Here is a 22,772-nt window from a genome sequence, read left to right on the forward strand (position 1 = left end):
AGATAATTCTAATCCTGCGGGGTATAATCTTGTGATCCATGGCCACTTGTGCCTAGAGATACTGTTGCCGCCTGCTTCAAGCAATCTGAAGCTTTCACTCCACCCAGTCAAATTCTCCATTAAGATGTCAGTATTAACATTACAGAGCTCAGAGCTGTAGTTATTTACCTTGCCATGCGACTTAAGGTATGGATGGCCCCATAGGATGTAGGGGAACCCGAACCCAATGGCCTTAGCCCCTTTCGCAAGCTTCAGACGACAGGTTACAAAATAATTTGATGCGCCTGGCACACACGGATGGTGTGTCCGTCTCCTGTATCCTAGCGACCCAATCTAGCATGCATAATATAAGCTCCACGTTGTCCGGTATGATAATTTGAACAATCCAGGTTAGTGGCCTAATCCATATCCGTATTTGTATCCATATCCAGATAAATTGACTGTATCCGTACCCATATCCGCAGATTCTCTATCCGTATCCGTATCCACCACATCCGCTGATATATCCGTTATCCGTCTATCTGTACCGATCCCTAAATTTAATCGAAGAAAAATAGAAATCACGGCCAGGGATTTTGGTGGCATATGTTCTGTTAAACGTAATAATTGTATGAATGTCCAACATATAGTGACGACCAAGAGGACAGAAACAGACGACTTAAGCTATCGGCTACTTTGGCATTTGGTCCGGAAATTTACACACCTAACTAATTGTTAGACACTTTGGAAGTTGAGGTCTGGGTAGCTCCCGCGCCTGATAAAATCACAGAGACGGGCCTAACAATTAAGCCATTCAGCCTATATCTACTTAATCAAACTATTGGCAGCTGTAGGCACCTGGTGATATTATTTTTAATCAATTCAATATGGGGCAACGGAGGGACTGTACGATTGGACTGGAGTCTGAAGTCTGTCGGTCAGCTTCAAATAAGCTGTCAGCAGTTAGTATTTGTGTAAAAAAGGAACTCAAATTTACCACCTTTGCAGCCACAAATCCATCGCGGAGCGTTATATTTCCACGCAATTGTCAGATTGCTTGAGCAGTTGAGCCGTCTAGTGCATTAGAAGTGCCCCGACGCCACCGTTAATATTGCTTCCCCTCAAAAACCCTTTTGCACCGGTACCTTCTGGCTTCGCTATCCCGGCTGCAAGACGGCGACAATTTAATTTCACTTTTTTGTGAGAGCAGATTGACGACACGTAAGTGCGAGATCTATTTTGCGATTTGGGCGGTTACGGATGGAGTTCGAATTAAGAATATTTCTTGGGATGTCGGATGTAAATGGATAGGATAATCTGCCCACTGTCCATCAAAAGCCTTCGATCTTTGATCATGCACGATGTGGATTGACGATAGTACTCTCTCAGTCTGACATGCATTGGTAGAGTTTTAGTTCAGTACCAATTACTAATTCTCTTCTACAGGGCAAGTCTCAATCTCGCTGCCAGTTGGAAACATTTGCTTTCGGACGCGACCCGTCTAGCATATCAGATAAAGAATAGTAAAGAGCCATGACGCGGAGAGCACTCCCGCTCATCCGCTCTATTGCGAGCATTGGCGCCCGTCGGCTTCGTAGTCCATTGCTCGCGTCGCGTGCACCGCAGCCGCTCGTGGTAGGATCTATCAGTCATAATGGTGACCTCGGGATCGGTCATTTATTACCGCTTCAACGACAGCCGGTGATGAGCATGCTTTTTAGAGGATACGCCACGGACAATCACAATGAAGACAAGCCTAATAAAAACACTTCCGGGCGAGATAGTAGTGATGAGGATAATAGGTCCGAGAAAAGACCTAGCTCAGATAAAAAGTCAGAGGAACCTACAGATGATGGTATTTACGGCAATTTTTTGTGATGTCTTTGTTTCTGTTGCTAATAGAAATTAGAATATGTCGCTCAAGTTAGAGAAAAGTTAGCGAAGGCTATGGAAAAGGCCAAGAGGGACCGGGATCGAGATGAGAAGGACAAGGGCAAAAAAGGAGATGAAGATGGGCCTTCTATTGGAACATCAGGCAACAAGAAGAGTCAGAGTCAGGACAGCATCGAATTTAACATTCCGCCAATGCAGGGCAATCATATCATCATCGCCCTTCTGGCCACATATTTGTTGTATCTATTCATTTTCGACCGTCCTGCTGGACGTGAGCTGACCTGGCAAGAATTCCGAGTCTCCCTTCTGGACAAGGGGTTTGTGGAACGTCTTACAGTCATTAACCGCAAGCTCGTCCGTGTTACCTTGAAGAGCAATGCAGATTCCCTCGCCACTTCGTCGACTTGGTATTTTACAATCGGATCTGTCGACTCATTTGAGCGCAACTTGGAAGAGGCGCAGAAGGAGCTTAGAATCCCTCCATCGGAGAGGATCCCCGTTGCCTACATCGATGAGGGTGGTGCTTGGAACACAATTCTTGCACTTCTACCCACCGTTGTCGTTGTTGGCGCTCTCTTCTGGCTGAATCGTCGCGCTACAGGATCTTCAGCTCCTGGTGGTGGGCTCTTTGGTGTTGGCAAGTCTCGTGCTAGACTATTCAATCAAGAAACCGACATCAAGATCAAGTTCAAAGACGTAGCCGGCATGGATGAAGCTAAGGAGGAAATTATGGAATTCGTCAAGTTCCTTAAGGAGCCCGCGAAGTACGAGCGCTTAGGTGCCAAGATTCCTCGTGGAGCAATCTTATCGGGTCCTCCCGGGACTGGTAAGACGCTACTTGCTAAAGCCACAGCCGGTGAAGCCGGTGTCCCTTTCCTCTCAGTGTCTGGTTCTGAGTTCGTTGAAATGTTCGTGGGTATTGGCGCTAGCCGTGTTCGTGATCTCTTCAAGACCGCTCGTAAGATGTCTCCTTGCATCATCTTTGTTGATGAAATTGATGCTATCGGTAAGGCCCGAGGTCGAACGTCGTCAATGGGCGCAAACGATGAGCGTGAAGCTACTCTCAACCAGTTACTGGTTGAGATGGATGGTTTCCAAACCTCGGATCACGTTGTCGTTCTCGCCGGTACCAACAGACCTGATGTTCTCGATTCAGCGCTCATGCGGCCAGGCCGATTCGACAGACATATCAATATCGACCTGCCCGATGTTGAAGGACGGAAAGCTATCTTTCTTGTTCATCTTGCAAAGATCAAAACTTTTCTTGACCTCGACAACCTTTCCGGCAAGCTCTCGGCTTTGACTGCGGGCTTCTCCGGAGCCGATATTGCTAATTGCTGCAACGAAGCTGCACTTATTGCTGCCCGTAAACAAGCCAACTCTGTTGAGATGATTCACTTCGAGGCTGCCATCGAACGTGTCATCGCCGGTATAGAGAAAAAGTCGCGAGTTCTCACTAAGGAAGACCAGCGAACTGTCGCTTACCACGAGGCTGGTCATGCTGTCTGTGGATGGTTCCTTGAGTGGGCTGATCCGTTGTTGAAGGTCTCAATTATTCCAAGAAGTATAGGTGCTCTTGGGTATGCTCAGTATGCGCCGGCTGATAATATGCTTATGTCCGAGAAGCAACTTATGGATCGTATGACTATGACCCTTGGTGGTAGGGTCTCCGAAGAGATGCATTTCCCCACTATTACTTCCGGTGCTGTAGACGATTTGAAGAAGGTTACTCGTATGGCGACTATGATGGTTACGCAGTGGGGTATGTCTCAAAAGGTTGGTCTCGTGAACTTCGACCAATCCGAACAGTCCTTCAACAAGCCGTTTTCCGAAGAGACTGCGACTATTATTGACGAGGAAGTCCGCCGAATTGCTACAGAGGCTCATACGCGATGCATCGAACTCCTTCAATCCAAGCGCAACGAGATCCAGCTTATTGCTGAGGAGCTGTTGTCCAAGGAAGTCATCAATCGCGAGGATCTTGAGCGATTGCTCGGCCAGCGCCCGTTTCCAGACAGAAACGCTGCGTTCGAAAAGTATGTTGCGGGAAAGAAAGAGACATCACCTGACACACCGCCAGTGCCACCTGCGGACGCTCCCGGGCCAGAGCCTGCGCCAACGACATAGAGTGCGTGTGAGGAAGTACTTTTGGTTTGTCTCTCCATTGAATTTGGACATGTTATATGTACATATGCTTTGTGTTTATATCTGTTGTAATATTTAGAATCAATTATTTATGGTGGGACATTCGAGTTCAAAGCTTTAGCTTGTCCTCAACTATGAAGAGTAACTGGTGGCGGAGGAAAGAGCAAGACGCTCATCCTGGTCGGAAGAGAAATGTTGCACATAGTCGATTGGCGGAGATTCGTGGGGGGCCGTAGATTTCTTTCGCGGACGAGCTCCAACTGTTCAGGTTGACGGTACAAAGATGAGTCCATAAGTTTGGGGATTTCGCGGAAGGCCGAGGCCGAGAGATAATTAGATAAATGAGAGATGGTCATCTACATTTAGAAGAGCAGCTACAATTGTCGGAAATTTTAGTGGTCCATAAATATAGGGAGAATTGCTCTATCAGTTCCAACGTTAGTTGGTACCACAGTTGAGAATCATATTCACTTGCCGGACAGTGCTGACGTCCAATGTTCCAGGAGCAGGTTAGGTTGGGGTCAGCATTACCGATATCTCGATTGTCATAGTCTTAACGAGAGAGGATAAGCCACAGCTGGGCCCACAACAATTTAATATGCATTGAATGGACAGAGCGCGAACCAAACTGGTTCACATGCAATATTAAATTACACGAGGAATTCATACTATAATAATAAAAGAAGAATTATTGCCGCGTATCGGTGGCCCTCAGTATCGAGCCATATAGCGGGTATTGTTCCGGCGGTCCGGTAGTATTGTTTACTGCACCGCACCACCGCCATACCCATCTACCAGCCCCAGATCTCACTGTTCCTGACTACTGTTTGGGCTGCTACGATGTGTTATGAGTGACCCGATTTGGAGTGTAATGACGCAAAGCGACGCACGATAAGTCGTTGCGTATGCAAGGAAACTGTCAGTGGTCTTTCAAACAAGGTAAGCAGCCATCATTATCCAAGCTTACCGCTGTATATGATATTATACCCTCGTCCGTCCTGGCCTTCCTTGCACCTCTGAGTATTCCTGGAGAACTTTTACTGTTGCGTTGCTCATCCACCTTGTGGTGACTCTTGCTCTGTCAAATATGGCCAAAAAGTCAGTAATAGTCAAAGTTAGATCTGTGTCCGATCTCGACTGTTCCGGCCATGATATGAATACAGATAGGACTTTCAGCACTCTGGTGAATTCTGCAGCTACGGATGAGAAGAAGCCTGTCGCGTCTGATGAGAAATTCTACCCTAGTATCGACGACCAGCTTCTAAATATTAGACCATCATACCTTTCACTATTCAGGTTTGTTCGCCGGAAAGATGCTTTCCCGATATTGCTTGGCATCACAATGACAGTTATATCTGGTGTCCACCCGTCCGTCACTTCAATTCTTATCGGAAAGGTGTTCAATTGTATCTCGGCGTATGTTGTCGCCGAATCCTCTGGATATAAAGAGTCGTATCCTCTTACATCAAAAGTCACTCCATATTTAGTTGGCATGCTTTCAGTGGGCCTCATATCTATACTGATCTGGAACTTGTTGCTGTTCAGCTGGACTTGGGTTGCGGAGAACCAGCTTGAAATGGCTAGACGCATGCTAGTAGAGTCACTGATGACGAAGGATAATGCTTGGTATGATGGGTTGGATAGTGCCGGCGCATTAGTTACCAAAACCCACAAGTAAGCTACTTTATTTTCTCATTAAAATCTGCGCAAGTGCTGAAAGATAAGATTCCTAGATGAATATCAGGAAGGAGCGTCGTTGAGTTTTGGTCATGCACTGTTCTATACCGCACGGGGATTGGTTTCTCTATGCGTTTCCATGTACTACTCTTGGAAACTTACCATCGTCATCCTTGCTACTCTGCCGGCCATCATGATCACCCAAACAATTACGAATATCCCCAAGGACAAATATACCAAGCTTGAGAAGCAAGTTTCATCACGCGCGGTCAACGTTGTCGACCGGGCTTTTTCATCGCTTCAGACGGTCAAGTTATTTAACGGTCAGTCCATAGAGGCAGCCAAGTTCTCGGCACATACACACGGTTCTAGTGAACTAATGCATAAAATCGCAATCGTCTATGCATTACAGCAGGGGATCTTAAAGTTACTTGTGCTCATGCTTTTTCTTCAAGGGTTTTGGTACGGCGGGCACCTTGTGAGAAATGGTGGAATTTCCTCAGGAAGCGTGTTGACCGTGTTTTGGTGTTGCAATTCCTTGACGTACTGCGTATCGAATATTGGCGTTAAATTGGCTGATATTAATAAGGCAAAGGTCGCAGCGGAGTCATTGTGGGCTATTATTGACGACTTCAGAAATACAAATAAGAAGCAATATGGTATGATCGTGCAGGAATGCCATGGAGAAATTGAGTTCAAAAATGTAAGATGCCGCATACATTACACATCATTGTGGTCTAATTATATACAGGTTACATTTGCATATCCATCTCGACCGCGCGACGTTATTCTCAAAAATGTCAGTTTGAGGATTCCCATGAGCGGACTTACATTCATAGTCGGCGGATCCGGTTCAGGAAAGTCCACATTACATTCCCTGCTACTCAATCTCTACTCTCCTCAAGCAGGCAGCGTGTCGCTAGATGGCATTAACGTTTCGTTCCTACTATCCAACTGGCTGCGGCATACCGTAACCGTCGTGGAACAAGACAGCGTCTTGCTCTGCGACACAATCGCGAACAATATTCGACTAGGGTCTGATCGGCCGTGGCTTGTCGACGATGAAGATATCAAGAGAGCAGTTAGGCTTGCAATGCTGACCGAGACAGTGAATGACCTCCCTGCTGGCATAGATACTTTCTTGGCTGAAGGAGGCAAAGACTTGAGTGGTGGTCAACGACAGCGCATAGCTCTCGCTCGCGCCATTATACGCGATAGTCCGATATTGGTATTAGATGAAGCCACAAGTGCCTTGGATATTATCGCCCGCGGTCTCATTATCGATGCTCTGAGACTGTGGAGAGGAGGAAGGACGACTATAATTATTACACACGACGTGGCTTCGATTGACCTCAAAGACAACATTATTGTCATGAAAGATGGGTGTGTCGTTGAGCAAGGACTGCGAGGCGATCTTGAATCTGAACATGGCGCTTTCATGCAGCTGATCGAATCCTCACTGGAGTACATCCGACATGAGACAAATGATGATAGTTTGATATCTAGAGTCCAGAAACAACGAGTGAACGATATTGAAAAGCCTGCGACTAGTTACACAGTTGCTCGTGAACGACGTACCGGGTTAATCAACGTGTGTCCAGATTTTCCATACTTGGATAGTTCGAGTCTTGATCTCAATCTCACTCGATGGTCACTTTTTGATGCGGCTACTACAAGATATAGTAACAATCCGATTCTCCGCAGTGCTACGGCACGTCGATGGACACAAGTCCGTACTCACGACTCTATGTTAAATTCAGAAATTATAATGACTTCTGGAGACAACACGCACAGGGCTCGTCAAAATCTTCGGAGAGAGCCGGTTTCTCCATCGAATATAGATGCTTCAATTACTCCTGCCCGGAAATATTCAGTTGTGACTATAACGGATTCACTCATTCCCTCGGACGAAAAAGCGAAAAAAGCAAACCATGGATCGGTGGGTGTCGTTGCTTTTCTTCTTCTTGCTTTCAGAACTCAGAGGCGAAAGTGGGCAGTACTCGTCGGGCTCCTTGTGGCGGTCGTTAACGGCGCTGCGATGCCTGCCTTCTCATATACATTTGCTCGTTTAGTATATACAATTTTCCCCGATCAACGCGCCTCGCAATCGAAATGGCAATCGCTACAGTGGCCCTTGATTGTACTTGGTATTTCCTGTCTTGATGCTCTTACCACGTTTGGTCATACGCACATCTTAGAGGTCGCCGGCGATCGATGGGTATATCGGCTGAAGAATCTGGCATTTAGAAAGATTCTGACGAGGGACTGGAGCTGGTTTATGGACGTGCCGGTGCCAGCCAGTGTCACATCGTCCTCGTCTTCTTTCAAAGGCGACAATTCAGAAGAGGATACTGTATCTTCTGAAACAGGACATCGAGCAGCACCAGCTCTTTCTCAGGTTATTAATAATGATGCGGATGAACTCCGTGTCTTACTCGGACGGCTTTCTGGCACTCTTATATCCGTCCTTGCGACTTTCAGCGTTGGTCTTTTATGGTCATTTGTTGCTGGTTGGCAATTAACACTAGTTGCGATTTCAACTGCACCGTTGGCAATCGCGACATCCAAGTTTTATGCCTACATTTCTGACAGGTGGACCGCTCGGTACACTGCAGAGAGTGATAAATACACCGAAATAGCTTACGAAGTGTGCATTACAGTGATATTGTTGATAAATTTGAGAGTTAACATACGACGCAGTGTATCACGAAAGTGCGTACAGTGAAAACGCTAACACTCGAGTCCCATTTCCGGGAAAAATTCAATCGAGCCTCGCGTGCTATCAGGTCGACAGGCCTTAAACGCGGATTTTACATCGGCATTGCTTCGGGTCTCAACAGTCTCAGTGATTCGGTTGTCCTTGTTATAGTGTTTTTTTTCGGCGCGTTCTTAATATCGAATGCGACGTATTCAGTTATCCAATTCTTTACGGTTGCAAATTTAGTGACGATTTCGTTCGGAGTAACTTCTTCGGCCCTTAAGTTCTTGCCGAATTTCGACAAAGTGAAGAGAGGTGGTGTCAGACTTCTGGATTTCGCGATGATGGACGGTACTACGACGCAGGCCGAAATGTCTGGGCAAGGTAATTGCCCAGGGATAGCCATTATGAGAGGTAACGTTCAGTTTCAGCACATCAAGTACTCATATCTTGGTCGGCAAGCTCTGGTACTGGATGATGTCTCGTTGGAAGTCTGCAGTGGAGAAGTACTAGCTATTGTAGGCGCATCTGGATGCGGCAAATCTACATTGTCGAACTTGGTAACGAGGATGCTAGTTCCAAAGGATGGAAGCGTGCGCATTGGTGGCGTTGACATCATGGAAATTGACGTACAGTTCTTAAGAAGACACATCGCCGTCGTCGCTCAACACACGGTCTTGTTTGACGGTAACATTTATGAGAACTTGGTATATGGATTAAAGGATGATGAGGTTTCACGGGAGGACGTGATGAAGGCATGCGAATTAGCCGGCATTCATCAGTTTGTTATGTCGTTAGGTGAAGGATATTACACTCAGGTCGGTGGATCGACAACCCTACTTTCCGGTGGCCAAATTCAACGAATTGCTATCGCGCGAGCTTTAATACGAAAGCCAGCGATTTTGATCCTGGATGAATGTACATCTGCGCTCGATCCTACGACCTCAGAACACATCCGTCAGACCGTTATGACCCTAAAGAGGGAAGGCTTGGACTCGCATCCGACAGTTCTGATGATCACGCATTCCCGCGAGATGATGGAGTGTGCCGATCGGATTGTGGTCATGGATGCGGGGAGAATAGTCGAGATAGGCGAGTTTATCGATCTAATGACGAATAGAAGGGGTTACTTGGCGAATTTGGTCAGCGGTGGTGAATGGTCATGAGGGATCAATACTCTTCGATGGCGCTTAGGATGTTTTGCTTGCTCTATATAATCTGTGATTATCTTTTCATATACCTCTTAGATTATGTACAGATCTGTAATTGCTAACTTGACCGATATAATTTCTTCTATGGTGATTTATGATGTCCGATTGGGGCTACAACCGCAAATAATAAATTCGCATAAACGTATCCACAATAAGGATTAGAGTCTACATTTGACTTATTTGTAGCTGCAAAGGCGAATCTGAGCCGCTGAACTCTTCGACTCCAGAGCGCAATTATCTGAGGGTTAACAGAATCTTTTACTTTGCTGTTCACGTTGCTATACACATACACAGCCAAACTCCAATTTACTACCCAAACACCATTTACTTTGTGGTGGTATACGCACACGAGCCCATATCCATAGGCTCAATCTTTCCCTCTCGTGGCATGATATCAAAGTCGAAGATATCGGCAGGAATACCGATCGTCGTACAGGAGTTGGGGATATCGACAATGGACGCGATATGGGCCTGCACCGGCGCGGAAGAGAGGAGAAGGTAGATCTGTTCTCCTGAGTAACCAAATTGCTTGAAGTACTCGATCAGTTGTAAACATGCCTGTCGAAACGCGATGTGCGCGTCGAGGAAGTGCTGTTTGCCATTCTCGTCCACAGAAATTCCCTCGAACGTGAGGTATCGCGAAGGTCCGTAGTGAGCCTCCACGGGACCGGGCAGGAACATAGGGGTGTTCATGGCGAAATCCTTGACGCCGTTTTTGATGATAGAGCATTTAAGGGTGATGACACCGGCCATCTCGATTGCACCGCAGAATGAGATTTCACCATCACCTTGGGAGAAGTGGAGGTCACCGACGGAAAGACCTGCGCCCTTCACGAATACAGGGAGGTATGCCTTCGAACCACGAGATAAATTCTTGATGTCAGCGTTACCGCCATGCTCACGAGGAGGGATAGTGCGAGCGCCTTCCTTTGCAACCTTGGCGAACTTTTCGGGGTCGATACTGTTGCCGGCGTAGGTGCCTTTCTCCTGAGGCAATCTGGCGACCATGAGCGGCGAGTGGATCTCGACGTGATGGTCGTGGATGTCTTTCTCACGTATATTCCACTTGGAAAGTAGCTCAGCAGATGGCATGGTACCCAAGATACCAGGGTGAATCAAGCCAGGGAACTTGACGTGGGGAATGTGACGGGAAGTAGCGAAGATACCCTCAAAGTCCCAGATGGCCTTGATCGCCTCGGGGTAGTAAGCGTCGAGCAAACTGGGGCCAGCCTCTTTGTCGAGGACACCAGTGTAACCCCAAGGTTTGTCTGGGAATGGCTGGATGTCCTGAATCTCGACGACGAGGACGTCACCAGGCTGTGTAATTATTAGCCAACCCCTCAGAGATCGTAATTGCAATATTCGAACACATACCTCGGCGCCATCGACACCGACAGGGCCAGAAAGGAAATGGCAACCGTTAAGGTCAAGGTTGCGAATGTCATCAGCTGAGTCGTCGTTTGCGACTTGACCTCCGGTCCAGTCAAAGCACTGAATGTGAAACACCTCGCCGGGCTTGACAGTCGCCGCGAAAGGAATGTCGGGGTGCCATCGGTTGTGGATACCTGCCTGCTCCCATGGCTTCTTGTCGAAGTCAATCTTAATCGCGGTTTTAATGGCTTCTGCAGAACGTGTTAAATCAGCTCTTCAACATGGACTGGTTATTATTGACAGATAGAGTGTCAATTGACAGTGAGTTTACACACCTTTTCCCATTGCTACAACTGATGGAGAGTATCAGTAAATAGTGCGTTGGAGAGTGGGGCGTGAAATGAAGCTGGAAAGATTCAGAGCGGACAAACGATCGCGCGGGTTTTGATGAGAGTGGCCTGCGAGAATTGTGGAGGCCGAGGCGAGATTGTGGTTCGCTGGAGGAACGTGAGCTACAGGGAGCTGAACCGGCAGTGAAGAGTAGGGGACCGCCGGTTCGTCCGCCATCTCAAGCCACAGGGTCAATGCAAACTCAGCCGGGACGAATGTCAAGAGAACGCTATTGAATTTTCGCTCTAGGCATAAGACTCAGTCAAGTCAAGATTTGGCCACTCATACATTAATCCGTTCATCACAGACGCGTACCATCCCTGTAGACTCACGAAGATAGTAGGCGAGTGGTTCGACAACTATTCCGGAAATTCATCAACAACTGGCGCCGGCGGCATGTAGTATTGGCATCGAGCAAGGATGTGACTGCCAGATTGCTGTGTATGTGAACGTGAACGTTATCTCCCAACGTCCACCAATTGAATATTTCGTTTACCCGGCCTTTGACATTCTGCAAACCCAGCCAATCAGCGCCGCATGAGGGGATATTCAATTGCAGGGTGTCAGATAACGAAAGTCTGATAGTGAGTCGCCGGAAACTGGAAAGTCAACTCGCCAACCATTCCACATGAAAATCAACGCCTGACTGCGAGTAGCGTGCTCCTACCACCGATGGTTCGACAGACCGGCTCTGAACCGTCGCTGAATCCGCTCGTTCTCGTGGCCTCCACCCTTTAGCCCTTTAGTTTTCTGTCCGCTTCTCTAATCCGCCTGTAGTCTCTTTCACCACCTTCTCGTCAGTTGCATCGCTCTCATCATCAGAAATGCCGAAGCGTATGTATTGTACACTTGCCGCGCCATTGTCTTATCTAACGGTCTCTGCAGAAGCTATCCGCACCGCTGTGAAGGTTGACCTTAATACGCCCGCCTGGGAGCAGCCCCAGCTCCATAACAGATGGCATCCCGATATTCCCTTCTCAGTACGTGTCCTTTAAGTTTAGATGTGTTTCTGCAGCCAATTGGTTGCATTTACAGGCTTTAACTTAGAGTATTAACAGCGGTTCAGTGCAAAGTTCAGCCCGGAGAGGTCGTCAACGTCGAATGTCTTGACTGGACCGGTGGCCAGATCGGCAACAATGACTCGGCCGACGATATCAAGTACTGCGACCTTAGCCGTATCCATTACCTTTCCGGTCCTATCGAGGTTGAAGGTGCTGAGGTGAGCTATCTCCGATTCATTTGTCCGTGCTGGGAGAGTACTTATTTTTTATCAGCCTGGCGATGTCCTCGTGGTCGAGATCCAAGACGTCCAGCCCTTGCCTGAGCAGCCGTGGGGCTACTGCGCTATTTTCGACAAGAACAATGGTGGCGGTTTCCTCGATTCACACTTCCCCAACGCTGCTAAGGCCATTTGGGACTTCGAGGGCATCTTCTGCTCATCACGCCACATACCTGGTGTCCGTTTCCCCGGCTTGATTCACCCTGGTATCATGGGCTGCATGCCCTCGCAGGAGCTCCTCGACACATGGAACGAGCGCGAAAAAGAGCTCGTCGGATACCACGCCTCAATAGGTACTGACCGTGTCGTTGCGAATCTCCCGCTTGAGAAGTTCACCCACGCCGGTTCCGCGGACTCTGACTCGGCTGCAAAGGTCGCAAAGGAGGGAGCTCGTACTATCCCACCTCGTGAGCACGGCGGCAATTGCGACATCAAGAACTTGTCGCGCGGCTCCAAGTCTTATCTTCCTGTATACGTCAAGGGCGCCGGCCTATCGATTGGCGATCTCCACTTCTCTCAGGGTGACGGTGAAATCTCATTCTGCGGCGCTATCGAGATGGCGGGTATCATCACTATCAAGTGCGAGATCATCAAGAACGGTGTCAAGGACATGTGCATGAAGAACCCGATGTACATCCCCGGTCCTGTCGAGCCCCACTACGGCCCCTCGCGGTACCTCACTTTCGAGGGTCTCTCTGTCGACGAGACCGGCAAGCAGCACTACCTCGACGTCAACGTCGCGTACAAGCAGACATGCTTGCAGTTCATTGAGTATTTCAAGAAATTCGGATACTCCGGAGAACAACTTTACATTCTCCTTTCTTGCGCCCCGGTTCAGGGCCACATCGCGGCCATAGTCGACATTCCAAACGCTTGCACGACGCTCGGCGTGCCCGTCGATATCTTCGAGTTCGAGTGTCTCCCGAAGGAAGGCGGTTTTGAGAAAATCATCACTTCTGACTGTGCTTTTACTTCTGGAAAGTAATCGGAAGAGGAAAGTTGTAATATTGGAAATTGTGGATTTAACATTTCTGCCTTTGTGAACGATCAGATGTACAATGCAATTGTTGAGATAATGAATAATTGAAGTCAATGAAATAATCCGAGTTACAAGCCACCAGGTGGGAGCTCGCAAGGCGGCTATCTATGCTGTTGCGCAGATTTCGATCAAGGTAAAGCGTAGAGCGTCAAGAGCATGCTTGCTAGAACTGAACTTTAGTCAGCCTGGCAGAAAAAAGTCCAGAAATTCACAAATAACAATTTCTTGCGACAACCCCTACGAATGGTTGACGGGAGTCATTTGGACGTAGTGAGCATGGGTGTTTACGAAGAGAATCATCGCGGGGCACCGTTGTGGTTACGACTGCATGCACGTCGCGGCCAGTGTTCGTGCGTTACCGTTCTAGTTGTCATTCCTCGCCTGATCTGGTCTTTGGGCTTCTGCAATCACTCAATTAATGATGTTATCTAGATTTAACTTATACTAATAATCGGTAACCACATCAGCCCATTGGAACATGATTATGTATGCAAGAGTGACACATCGCAGCCACAATCCAATGCCTCACCTCAAATAACAAGCACTTGATACTTCTTGCAAGTAATTGTTTCTTTTCCAGTAATTTAGTAAACTTGCTGCTTCAATTAATTCCGTTGCATCTCCAAACTGGTCGTCCAAAACTGCTCAGGAACTATGAAGAGGGTAAGGGTTACAGTTTGACGCTATAAAGGGACAATTTTGGACTGCCTTACGGTATATTAGCTTTGACAGGCTGTCCGAGTGGTTAAGGAGTTTGACTTGAATTTGTATAAGGTTCATGGCTATCAAATGCGGTCCCCGCGCGTAGGTTCGAATCCTGCGCCTGTCGAGATTTTTTTATTCTGGTTGAATTTGTTCTAATCTAATGCAATTATTTTTATGCGATGGTTACAACGAATGAAGTGCTATAACTATGATCTTTCAATATTCAAGGGGGATGACATTATATATATACACATTGGAGTACAACAATCACAACAGTCGCAACCAAATATCAGCGATCATTAACTCCTTTAATTACGACACGTGGATAACTAATACTCCAGTAACAATTAAGCACCAGCATTGCAAAATTTGGTGATAAAGCAATGCCAAACAATATGGTACAATACGCCCTTAAGTCTAGCTCTAGGTGACAAAATAGCACATATAATACATAACAAACCATGCCGAAGTGTAAATTACGTCTATTAATACGCACTATCTTTCCATCTTTATCTGTACTCTTTCCGATATCCCATTCTTTGTAATGGTCATATACCTTCTGGAACCGTACTCGCGCCGATATTGATACCGCCATCAGTGACACTAACATCAGGTGGCATAGCTTCCGTGCTTAAGGCTGCCGCACTCGTGCCCGAACCCCAGTCCCAGCTAAACACGGCCGGAAGATTCCATATGTCCCTGGGAATAAACGGTTGTTGAAAGTTCATCATTTGTTCGAGCACGACCGGGTCGGTTAGTGCGGCCCCGTTGCAAGGGGAGTCTTCATTTGTATTGCTTGGACTCGGGCCAGTAGTTGACGCGGAGACAGAAGAGGATGCCGGAAGTGGACGGGCTAGATCTACAGGACTAGGCGTTGATGTCGACTCCGCGTGCATGGCCGGCTCGAAGATCTTCTGTTGGGCTATATAACTTGACTGCGTAGATCCATTTGGCGATGGTGAAAGTACAGTCGGTGCAGACGGAAACGTGCCGTACACACCCATATCATCCGCCACGGTCTGCCCACCAAACAAAAACTGTGTTGGTGACTGCTGCGTCTGGTACGTCTGCACACCATGAACAATCTGCGGCTTGATAAACACATTGCCTATATTCGTCGCGAGTCGCGAGTCCAGGATTCCAGCGGTCACGGCAGTATTAGTAGTAGTAGTATTAGTAGCAGTAGTAGTACTACTACTAACAGTACTAGCGGCGGTGGCAGTAGCAGTGGTACTCGCAAGCGGCGTCGAATCGGGCGCCGGACGTTTCTTCGTAGCGTGTTCTTTCTCGGACTTCTCGACAACCACGGTCGCGATGCGCACCATTTCTTCAACGAAACCCATCGCACGCTTGCCTTTGCTCGAAAAATGAGATGCCTCAGACACCAAACTCACAAATTTGACGACCGTGCTCATGAGAGCAAGGTCCGACCTCGACGAGGGCTGTTGTGGATTTTGCAGACAGTTTGCGAACAAAGTCACAAGCGATGATAGAGTGTAGTACACTACTAACCAGCCGCAGGACTTCTGGACATTGTCAAAGTATTTTAGGAGGTAAATTGTAGCGCGAGCTGCCTGTACGCACAGCGCGGCGGAGGCAAACACGCGCGGATTGCGTGGTGCTGAAGACGGCGTGACGGCGCCGCGACGGGGACGCCGCCAGGTCGGGTGGTGGATGGACATGCGGTGGATGGCGGTCAGACAGTTGTAGTAAGCAAAATGCATATAGACGAGGTGCACGAGAAGGCGGGGATCCTGCTCGACGATTTCATGGTCAGGCCTGTATTGCAGCGGCATGGAGTCGCGCCACTCGAGTAGTTCTTTGTCAAGCTCGCCGATCGTATCCAGTAGCTCGGTCTCAGACACGCGTGAGGCGGCGGCGGAATACAGACGCGTGTATGTCCTGGATTGGATTTGAGAGAAGCGGATCATATTGGAGAATATGTACGACGAATTTATCTCTGTTGGCGTGTCTGTCGACACGTCCTGATCGTAGATGAACGGCGGTCGGCCTGTGCGTAACGACATATCTTTGTCGATAATATAGCAGATCCAGAATATACGCTGCCGCCGATGGACTTCATCTTCTGACAAGCCGTACGAACTCGACTTTGAATGCAGACCGATGCACTGCGCGATCCGGCCGGCGTTCGCGTTGATCATGTACGCCACTTCAGCCGAGTCCGAGCCGTCGAGGTAGAGACCGAGCGCGAGGAGTGTCTGCACGGCCGTGATGCTGCTGGCTCCACAAACTAATTCGTTGAGATAGGACATCGCATTCATGAAATAGCCCCAACTCTGCTCAACAGTTTCTTGCAGACTCGGGGACGCTTTGGGAGGCATCGTATCATCTATGCCACGGAAGCCGGGAAATTCCATGGTCTGCATGCGCAAGCCGATTGCCAATATTGCACACATGGCGCAATAATCTACTATCCGGAAACGCTTGTCTGAATAGACTGAATTCATGATCCGATGCATCTCGTCAAGCGTGAATACAGGTAGAATTGGACACAATATGCTGGCAAATATCTCTAAACACTGATTGGCGGTCTCCATGTCAGGCAACGGCAGTGTGGTATGCGCCTTTGCCCCTTGCGGTTTAGGGAGAGGATCGATGCTAGGTGAGTTGATCAGCATGTTGTCGTCGAGTGCGACAGACCGGGACACGTCGCAGTCCAAGTCATTGAGACTCTGCAGTTGTTCGCTAAACGAGTTGTCGCCAATTCTTTCCGAAATCCACCGCAGGCCGCGGGGCGAAAATATAGAGAACGAAGACGACTGCCCGATGAACTTGCTGTCGCCATCGCGAGATGTAATCAAAAAGCTGGTAGTCTCGTCCGTCGCGTCCAGATGGGATTCCGTCTCATCCACCACGGACGCCGCCTTGGCGAGGTCTTCGTCATCCGCAGGCGTGATGTGGTTTTCCGGACGGTTGCCCTGCGTCGGGTTCGACCGCGAGGACGAGTTGGACAGGCTGAGTGGCGAGGCGCCTTGGCCAACGCCGCGTACACGTTCCATGACAGTGCCCTCGAAGTCAACATGGTCATCCAAGGACTCGGGACGGTACTCCGGCACAAACTTGCGGATGAGGTCTTCCATTTTTTCCAGCCTTGACTCAAGTGACTCTATGTATTTCACACTAGGCCATGTTAGCCAGGTCGAGACGACGTGCTAAGATACACATACCCTTTTGGCGGATTTCGTTTCTTTTCTGTGTATGTGAAGACGCAGACGGTCTTATAGTTGCTGCAGTTTGTGCAGGACGGCATTTTTCCGTCGCATTTGATCTACCGTTGTCAGCATCAGGAAGTCGGGATCGGCAGGAAACGGCTGCGTTGCCATTGCCGCTGCAACCGAGAACAAAAAGAAAATGCAAAGACAAATAATACCTTCTTCTTGCGGCAGGAGTCGCATGCACGAGCAATTCGTCGCCGCTTGAGCTCGGAGTCACCAGGCAGGAAGTCGCCATCGGGAGGGCTACCTTCGGCCATTACAGAGGCAGACGCGGAGAGATCGTGAGCCGACTGCGCAGACACGGATCCGGGGTAGAGTGGACTCCCGGACGAGCTCATTAACGGCTAGTCGAGACAGTAAGCTTCCAGGATAAATATGTATCGTAAAAAATGTCAATATTGCGGTAGAACGAATATAGTCAGGGCAACCGACTAACGTGTTGTTGCTGTGGTAGTAGATGTGCGAAGGGCTGTGCCTACGCTTACTACTGTGTTCTGGTACAGACGATACCAGGATAGAAACAAGAATCGTGCGGCGCTGCGATTGCTGATGCTGACGCGGGGGGGTAACCCTACCCCTACAAACGACAAGGTTTTCTGAGACTCGGAAAGCGCCGATATTGCGACCAAACCCGAATACGATACAAAAACCCGAGAAACAACAGTTGGCGTCCTTGAAAAGAGCATCGCTACGTCTGAGCACAAAAAAATTGATATTTAAACTTCTCAGCCGCAGCTTGGAGGATCGGGAACTCGGGAATCTGTCGTTGCGAAGTTGGGACTGACAGGGAGCGATAGAGCGGCGAGAGGTTCGCTTTGTCACAAGAAATTCATCTGTTCCAAGATTAAACTTAGGATGATCAACCTTCGTACAAATCCGGAAGTCGACTATCAGCCGATCGAAATCCAGAAAACGGCGGATTTATCTACATAAATCATGACGTCGACTTATGTTATAATGCAACATACTTTTTTGCAGATATATCTAATCTAAATCGCCTACTTAGGCTTCTTAGATCACAAACCGAAATTGCGTCATGTGGCTACGTATTAACGAGCCAGACTTGGAGGCGTTGGATAACTTCGAGTGCATCTCATATTCGGAGTTCATAGACCTACAAACGCTAACGCTCGAACAATTCGCCGCCAAATGCAGAGAGGCTATATACAAAATACAAAATACAAAATACAAAATACAAAATACAAAATACAAAAACAAATAAACAACTAAGAATCCAAAAGCGCCTTCTCGTGTGCCCACCACTTGATGCACGCCATATGACCCCCGTTCTCACGATCCCAGAGACTCTCGGTGCATCCTCGCACGTTCTCATGCCTCGCCACTCCACACACTAAACACAAATCAGATTCATCGCCAGTGTATTCTCTGAACACAAATGACGCGTCAATGTATGGCAGATCTCTCATACCGACCCCAGCAATGCGTTCCCGTAGGACCTTCCACAATCGGGCAATCTCACGCGCCTCTCGGTCCGCTTCGAATCTTCCCCCACGCCGTTTCCGACCTGCGCAGATTCGCACTGCCACTTGTGCTCCGGAGAGTAAACTGGCAAAGAATTTTTTTGTCTTGGGATGCGAGAGCACCCGTCGTTTGAGCGGAAACGGTAGAGGTGCGAGTTCATGGAAGAGAGGGAGTGGGAGCGGGAATAAGTTCGATTCGAATAGTGAGAGAAGAAATTCCGGTTTTGGCAAGATCGCCGTTGTTGGTGGAGGCCGAGTAGCTTGGTGCTGTGTACCTTCGACATCTTGCCATGGCTTTACGTCATCTGATGTATCTAGCAAATCTTTCGCTAGCGTCGTAGTCGGCTTCTGTGGTGACGGCTTCTGTGGTGACAGCATTTGTGTTGACAGCTTCTGTGGTGACAGCTGTGGTGAATGTGAATGACTGGTCGGTGGAATATGACGGCGCTGTTGATCTGGTTGTCCGCCGATGCTGGGCTGTCCATGGAATATCGACGGACTTAAATGCGTCACGCCATTGGGTCCCTGTGTGAGATGCTGGCCGAACCTTAACGGCGGTGCATAAATGCCTCCGTAGCCCGCTGCACGGGGACTAATTGCTTGCTGTCGATGTTGTGGTGATGATCTGCGTGGCGGACTCCGGACAGGTATACCTCGCTCGGGAGGGCTTCTTGCGAGCTGTCTTGACGAGACACTGCTCGAAACGATCGCGCTAGTTGTGGAATTTGACAACCTCGACGGCGGCTTCGATGTGACTGACGTATTGACTACATGCTGCGATAAGATAGGAACAGGCGAAATTGAAACAGGTTGACGTGGCTCTGCCGGAGTCTCTTCAACTAATTTCATCGCAATATCTGGTTCCGTACCAGTAAACTCACCAAAATCGTCGTCATCTAGAATCTCATTGTTCGTCGCAGGTGTAACAGATGCCGACAATTGTGTCGGTTGTATCGGTTCCGGTGACGCCACTGTGAATAAATTCCGCGGAATATCGTATTTGTTCGACCTTGCCGTTATCGCCGGAGGAGAACTGATCAGATTGGGTGAAATACCGATGCCATTTGTGTCTGTGCGATTAAGTGGCGATCGCGCAGTCGAGCTCCCAGAATTTCCGTTCGACAATATCGAAAACCAATCCGCACCAGGCACTGTATGCTGAGCTGCACTCCCGCTTCTACTCGGTGCATTAGACGGCCGCGACAGCAAATCGTCGAATATAAGCAGATCTTCTTGGGATAGCCCACTAGGCGCGTTACTCGAACTCATGCTTCATATTCGGGAGCCCTCGCGTGACTAATGCAGTGCATAGTCTTGACTGTAACTTAGTGGGTGATGAGTATGCCTCCGAGCGAGCCACTTATCGTCGAGCCGCACGCAGCAGGGGTCGGCGACGTCGAAAAGGACAGCACAGCTTTTGTTACCAACTGCATCCACCCACACATTTCACGCATATTAGATCCAGTCAGCGATATCTAACAGGAGTCGGATAACTGATCATGGCCGTGACAGCAACACGTACGCGACTAAAGCCAATATTTTCGAACTCCATAAGGATCGAGAGTCAATCTAGTGGATCTGTCTGGCAACTTGTCGCCGCCATTTCAGGTGCGTCGACTTAACATCGTGAATTTATCTAATCTAATAATATGTGGTAATGCAGGCATATACATATCTTTCCTAACCTGGGCAGTACTACAAGAACGGATATCAACCTCACCGTATGGTCCAGATAACCGGGTATTCAGGGCCTCCCTTGTCATCAACACCATCCAGTCTTTCTGCGCCGCTTTAGTCGGCTACATATACGCCCGCTACAACTCGTCCTCCAACAAACAGTCGTCGGCAATCTTCCCGAACCGCAAGGCCGTATTCCAGTACGCGCTCGTTGCAACGACTAGTTCATTGGCGAGTCCGTTCGGATACGCGAGTTTGAAGCATATTGATTACTTGACGCTGTTACTGGGCAAGAGCTGTAAGCTGTTGCCGGTTATGGCTCTTCATGTCCTTATTTTCAGGAAAAAGTACGCATGGAGCAAGTACCTGGTCGTCTTCGCCGTCACCCTCGGGGTCTCGCTATTCACGCTTTATCATCCTTCAGCAGGCAAGAAAGCCGCGCAAGCACCATCCTCGTCGTCCTTTTACGGCCTGTTGCTACTGGGTATTAACCTGCTCTTCGACGGCCTTACGAATTCCACGCAGGATCATATCTTCCATACTCAACCAACAATCACTGGTCCAAAAATGATGTGCGGCATAAATGTGATGGCAACCCTGCTAACATCCGCATTCCTAGTCACGCCATTCTCCCGGCAATTACAGGATTCCCTCGAGTTCTTCAATTTGTATCCGCAAGTTCTTTACGACATATTGTCGTTCTCGCTATGTGGTGCGATAGGTCAAGTTTTCATATTCTTTACATTAAGTAAGTTCGGCTCTCTGACTCTTGTAACGGTTACCGTTACGCGAAAAATGATGTCGATGCTGTTGTCTGTCGTGTGGTTTCAACATAAACTGACGGCCGGGCAATGGGCCGGTGTTTTGATGGTGTTTGGAGGGGTCGGTGGCGAAGCTTTGATGAAGTATTTTGAGAAGAAGAAAACTGTTGAAAAGAATGCCGTTGATAAGACGAAGTAGACTGTAGTAAGAAAGACAGTGATAATTAGTATACTGGCATTCAAGTTCACAGGATGTTTAAACTTTTGGGTTACAGGTTTGTCAAATAAACTGTATTATAGGTTCAATAGATTTTAGATTATTATAGCATCCAGTCTCAGATTTGGCAAATGGTGGATTGTGATCGACTGTCGATATATTGTACATTTGTATTATCATACCCATTCACGAAATAACCCTCCCAATTCTCAAAACAGACCAAAACGCCATTTCCCGCCGCTCTTTATCAAACAACCCACCATCTCCTGCGCCCCCTACCTGACCACCGGCAGCGAAGTCCTTCTCAACTTCGGCCTCATATGCAACACTCACAAACAACGGCACTACTATCTCCGAATTTCTAGCGTTCGCAGGCACAACTTCGAATATCACGCTAATCCAATTCCGCCCGCGGTCGAGTATCCCCAAATTCGGACCGCCGCGTGCTGACTCCGGAGACGCGGAAATATTAGCCATACCGGAAATCTTGAGGTCCGCGAATTTCGTCCGGAGACTGGCGAGTGCATGTAAATCCCAATCGTCCTCAATGTTGGGACCTATCTCGAAAGACGGCGTAAGGAATGTTATTAAGTGACTGTGCTTGGGAGTCCGAGGTGGAGATGCTAGAGTTATCTTTATCGGCTCATAGAGTGGATTGAACAGTGTGAGGGCGAAGGTGTACGTTATGTGGGGAATGAAGCCGGCTTGGTACGGCGAAGATGCTGGTGCAAGAGACGTTGATGGGAGATATGTGAGGCGGAGAGTTGGGATGTAGTTCTTTGATAGAAGGTTGATCCGGAATGCGGTTGCGACTGTTGATGCCGAGCCAGTCGCGATGCTCGAGGTGGAGGAGGATGATGACGAGACCTTCCGCGACGAGACGTCAGGTCGAACAAGGATATGTCGGCATGCTCGACATCGCTTTGCGCGTCGCGCACGGAGTCGTGTAGGAAGAGGTAATAAATCTGACGATCTTGTTGGCCGAACCCATGGATTTGCAAGCTGCTGCAAAA

At 48.4% G+C, this 22,772-nt stretch overlaps 8 protein-coding genes and 1 non-coding gene across 9 annotated transcripts; 5 read left to right on the forward strand and 4 right to left on the reverse strand.

Annotated features, from left to right (window-relative positions):
• Nucleotides 1-1,276: 1,276 nt before the first annotated feature.
• On the forward strand, nt 1,277-4,072 carry V1508DRAFT_139698 (peptidase family M41-domain-containing protein). The gene is made up of 2 exons (XM_066936001.1): nt 1,277-1,834; nt 1,889-4,072. The coding sequence occupies exons 1-2, from the start codon at nt 1,513-1,515 to the stop codon at nt 3,997-3,999; spliced, it is 2,433 nt and encodes an 810-aa protein (XP_066795616.1). The 5' UTR covers nt 1,277-1,512; the 3' UTR covers nt 4,000-4,072.
• A 667-nt stretch (nt 4,073-4,739) lies between these two features.
• V1508DRAFT_139865 (P-loop containing nucleoside triphosphate hydrolase protein) lies at nt 4,740-9,743 on the forward strand. The gene is made up of 4 exons (XM_066936002.1): nt 4,740-5,691; nt 5,743-6,397; nt 6,446-8,341; nt 8,395-9,743. Exons 1-4 carry the CDS (start codon nt 5,105-5,107, stop codon nt 9,556-9,558), a joined length of 4,302 nt encoding a protein of 1,433 aa, XP_066795617.1. The 5' UTR covers nt 4,740-5,104; the 3' UTR covers nt 9,559-9,743.
• V1508DRAFT_462105 (Acetamidase/Formamidase) lies at nt 9,543-11,541 on the reverse strand (the record flags this gene model as incomplete). The annotated part of the gene is made up of 4 exons (XM_066942825.1): nt 9,543-10,920; nt 10,978-11,225; nt 11,310-11,327; nt 11,406-11,541. The coding sequence occupies 4 exons, from the start codon at nt 11,539-11,541 to the stop codon at nt 9,928-9,930; spliced, it is 1,395 nt and encodes a 464-aa protein (XP_066795618.1). The 3' UTR covers nt 9,543-9,927.
• A 199-nt stretch (nt 11,542-11,740) lies between these two features.
• Nucleotides 11,741-13,750, forward strand: V1508DRAFT_418251 (Acetamidase/Formamidase). Its single transcript, XM_066940438.1, has 4 exons — nt 11,741-12,198; nt 12,250-12,344; nt 12,431-12,583; nt 12,639-13,750. The coding sequence occupies exons 1-4, from the start codon at nt 12,189-12,191 to the stop codon at nt 13,626-13,628; spliced, it is 1,248 nt and encodes a 415-aa protein (XP_066795619.1). The 5' UTR covers nt 11,741-12,188; the 3' UTR covers nt 13,629-13,750.
• A 659-nt stretch (nt 13,751-14,409) lies between these two features.
• V1508DRAFT_t52 lies at nt 14,410-14,511 on the forward strand. The gene has a single exon. It is a non-coding gene; the product is annotated as a tRNA-Ser (tRNA).
• A 101-nt stretch (nt 14,512-14,612) lies between these two features.
• Nucleotides 14,613-18,418, reverse strand: V1508DRAFT_418256 (fungal-specific transcription factor domain-containing protein). The gene is made up of 3 exons (XM_066940439.1): nt 17,779-18,418; nt 17,576-17,676; nt 14,613-17,528 (listed from the first exon to the last, which is right to left on the reverse strand). The coding sequence occupies exons 1-3, from the start codon at nt 17,959-17,961 to the stop codon at nt 14,936-14,938; spliced, it is 2,877 nt and encodes a 958-aa protein (XP_066795620.1). The 5' UTR covers nt 17,962-18,418; the 3' UTR covers nt 14,613-14,935.
• A 179-nt stretch (nt 18,419-18,597) lies between these two features.
• On the reverse strand, nt 18,598-20,554 carry V1508DRAFT_418257 (uncharacterized protein). The gene has a single exon (XM_066940440.1). It carries the CDS (start codon nt 20,371-20,373, stop codon nt 18,850-18,852), a length of 1,524 nt encoding a protein of 507 aa, XP_066795621.1. The 5' UTR covers nt 20,374-20,554; the 3' UTR covers nt 18,598-18,849.
• On the forward strand, nt 20,501-21,882 carry V1508DRAFT_418258 (UAA transporter). Its single transcript, XM_066940441.1, has 2 exons — nt 20,501-20,712; nt 20,768-21,882. The coding sequence occupies exons 1-2, from the start codon at nt 20,604-20,606 to the stop codon at nt 21,739-21,741; spliced, it is 1,083 nt and encodes a 360-aa protein (XP_066795622.1). The 5' UTR covers nt 20,501-20,603; the 3' UTR covers nt 21,742-21,882.
• A 63-nt stretch (nt 21,883-21,945) lies between these two features.
• Nucleotides 21,946-22,767, reverse strand: V1508DRAFT_355135 (dynactin p62 family-domain-containing protein; the record flags this gene model as incomplete). Its single annotated transcript, XM_066936945.1, has 2 exons — nt 21,946-22,597; nt 22,637-22,767. Coding segments are annotated over 2 exons (783 nt in total), but the record flags the coding sequence as incomplete, so codon positions are not given.
• Between the last annotated feature and the right edge of the window lie 5 nt (nt 22,768-22,772).

The sequence above is a fragment of the Lipomyces doorenjongii genome (assembly GCF_038497915.1).
Source record: "Lipomyces doorenjongii strain NRRL Y-27504 unplaced genomic scaffold V1508scaffold_27, whole genome shotgun sequence".
Taxonomy (NCBI): Eukaryota; Fungi; Ascomycota; class Lipomycetes; order Lipomycetales; family Lipomycetaceae; genus Lipomyces; species Lipomyces doorenjongii.

What these genes read in the sequence shown, in the direction of transcription:
- V1508DRAFT_139698 (XM_066936001.1), top strand. Translation starts at nt 1,513, where the DNA reads ATGACGCGGAGAGCACTCCCGCTCATCCGCTCTATTGCGAGCATTGGC. An exon ending in AGAGGAACCTACAGATGATG is followed by an intron (nt 1,835 to 1,888) that starts GTATTTACGGCA and finishes AATAGAAATTAG; the next exon opens with AATATGTCGCTCAAGTTAGA.
- V1508DRAFT_139865 (XM_066936002.1), top strand. Translation starts at nt 5,105, where the DNA reads ATGGCCAAAAAGTCAGTAATAGTCAAAGTTAGATCTGTGTCCGATCTC. An exon ending in TTAGTTACCAAAACCCACAA is followed by an intron (nt 5,692 to 5,742) that starts GTAAGCTACTTT and finishes CTGAAAGATAAG; the next exon opens with ATTCCTAGATGAATATCAGG. An exon ending in ACACCGAAATAGCTTACGAA is followed by an intron (nt 8,342 to 8,394) that starts GTGTGCATTACA and finishes CATACGACGCAG; the next exon opens with TGTATCACGAAAGTGCGTAC.
- V1508DRAFT_418251 (XM_066940438.1), top strand. An exon ending in ATCCCGATATTCCCTTCTCA is followed by an intron (nt 12,345 to 12,430) that starts GTACGTGTCCTT and finishes ACAGCGGTTCAG; the next exon opens with TGCAAAGTTCAGCCCGGAGA. An exon ending in TCGAGGTTGAAGGTGCTGAG is followed by an intron (nt 12,584 to 12,638) that starts GTGAGCTATCTC and finishes ATTTTTTATCAG; the next exon opens with CCTGGCGATGTCCTCGTGGT.
- V1508DRAFT_418256 (XM_066940439.1), bottom strand. Translation starts at nt 17,961, where the DNA reads ATGAGCTCGTCCGGGAGTCCACTCTACCCCGGATCCGTGTCTGCGCAG. An exon ending in ACTCCTGCCGCAAGAAGAAG is followed by an intron (nt 17,677 to 17,778) that starts GTATTATTTGTC and finishes TGACAACGGTAG; the next exon opens with ATCAAATGCGACGGAAAAAT. An exon ending in AAACGAAATCCGCCAAAAGG is followed by an intron (nt 17,529 to 17,575) that starts GTATGTGTATCT and finishes AACATGGCCTAG; the next exon opens with TGTGAAATACATAGAGTCAC.
- V1508DRAFT_418257 (XM_066940440.1), bottom strand. Translation starts at nt 20,373, where the DNA reads ATGAGTTCGAGTAACGCGCCTAGTGGGCTATCCCAAGAAGATCTGCTT.
- V1508DRAFT_418258 (XM_066940441.1), top strand. Translation starts at nt 20,604, where the DNA reads ATGGCCGTGACAGCAACACGTACGCGACTAAAGCCAATATTTTCGAAC. An exon ending in ACTTGTCGCCGCCATTTCAG is followed by an intron (nt 20,713 to 20,767) that starts GTGCGTCGACTT and finishes GTGGTAATGCAG; the next exon opens with GCATATACATATCTTTCCTA.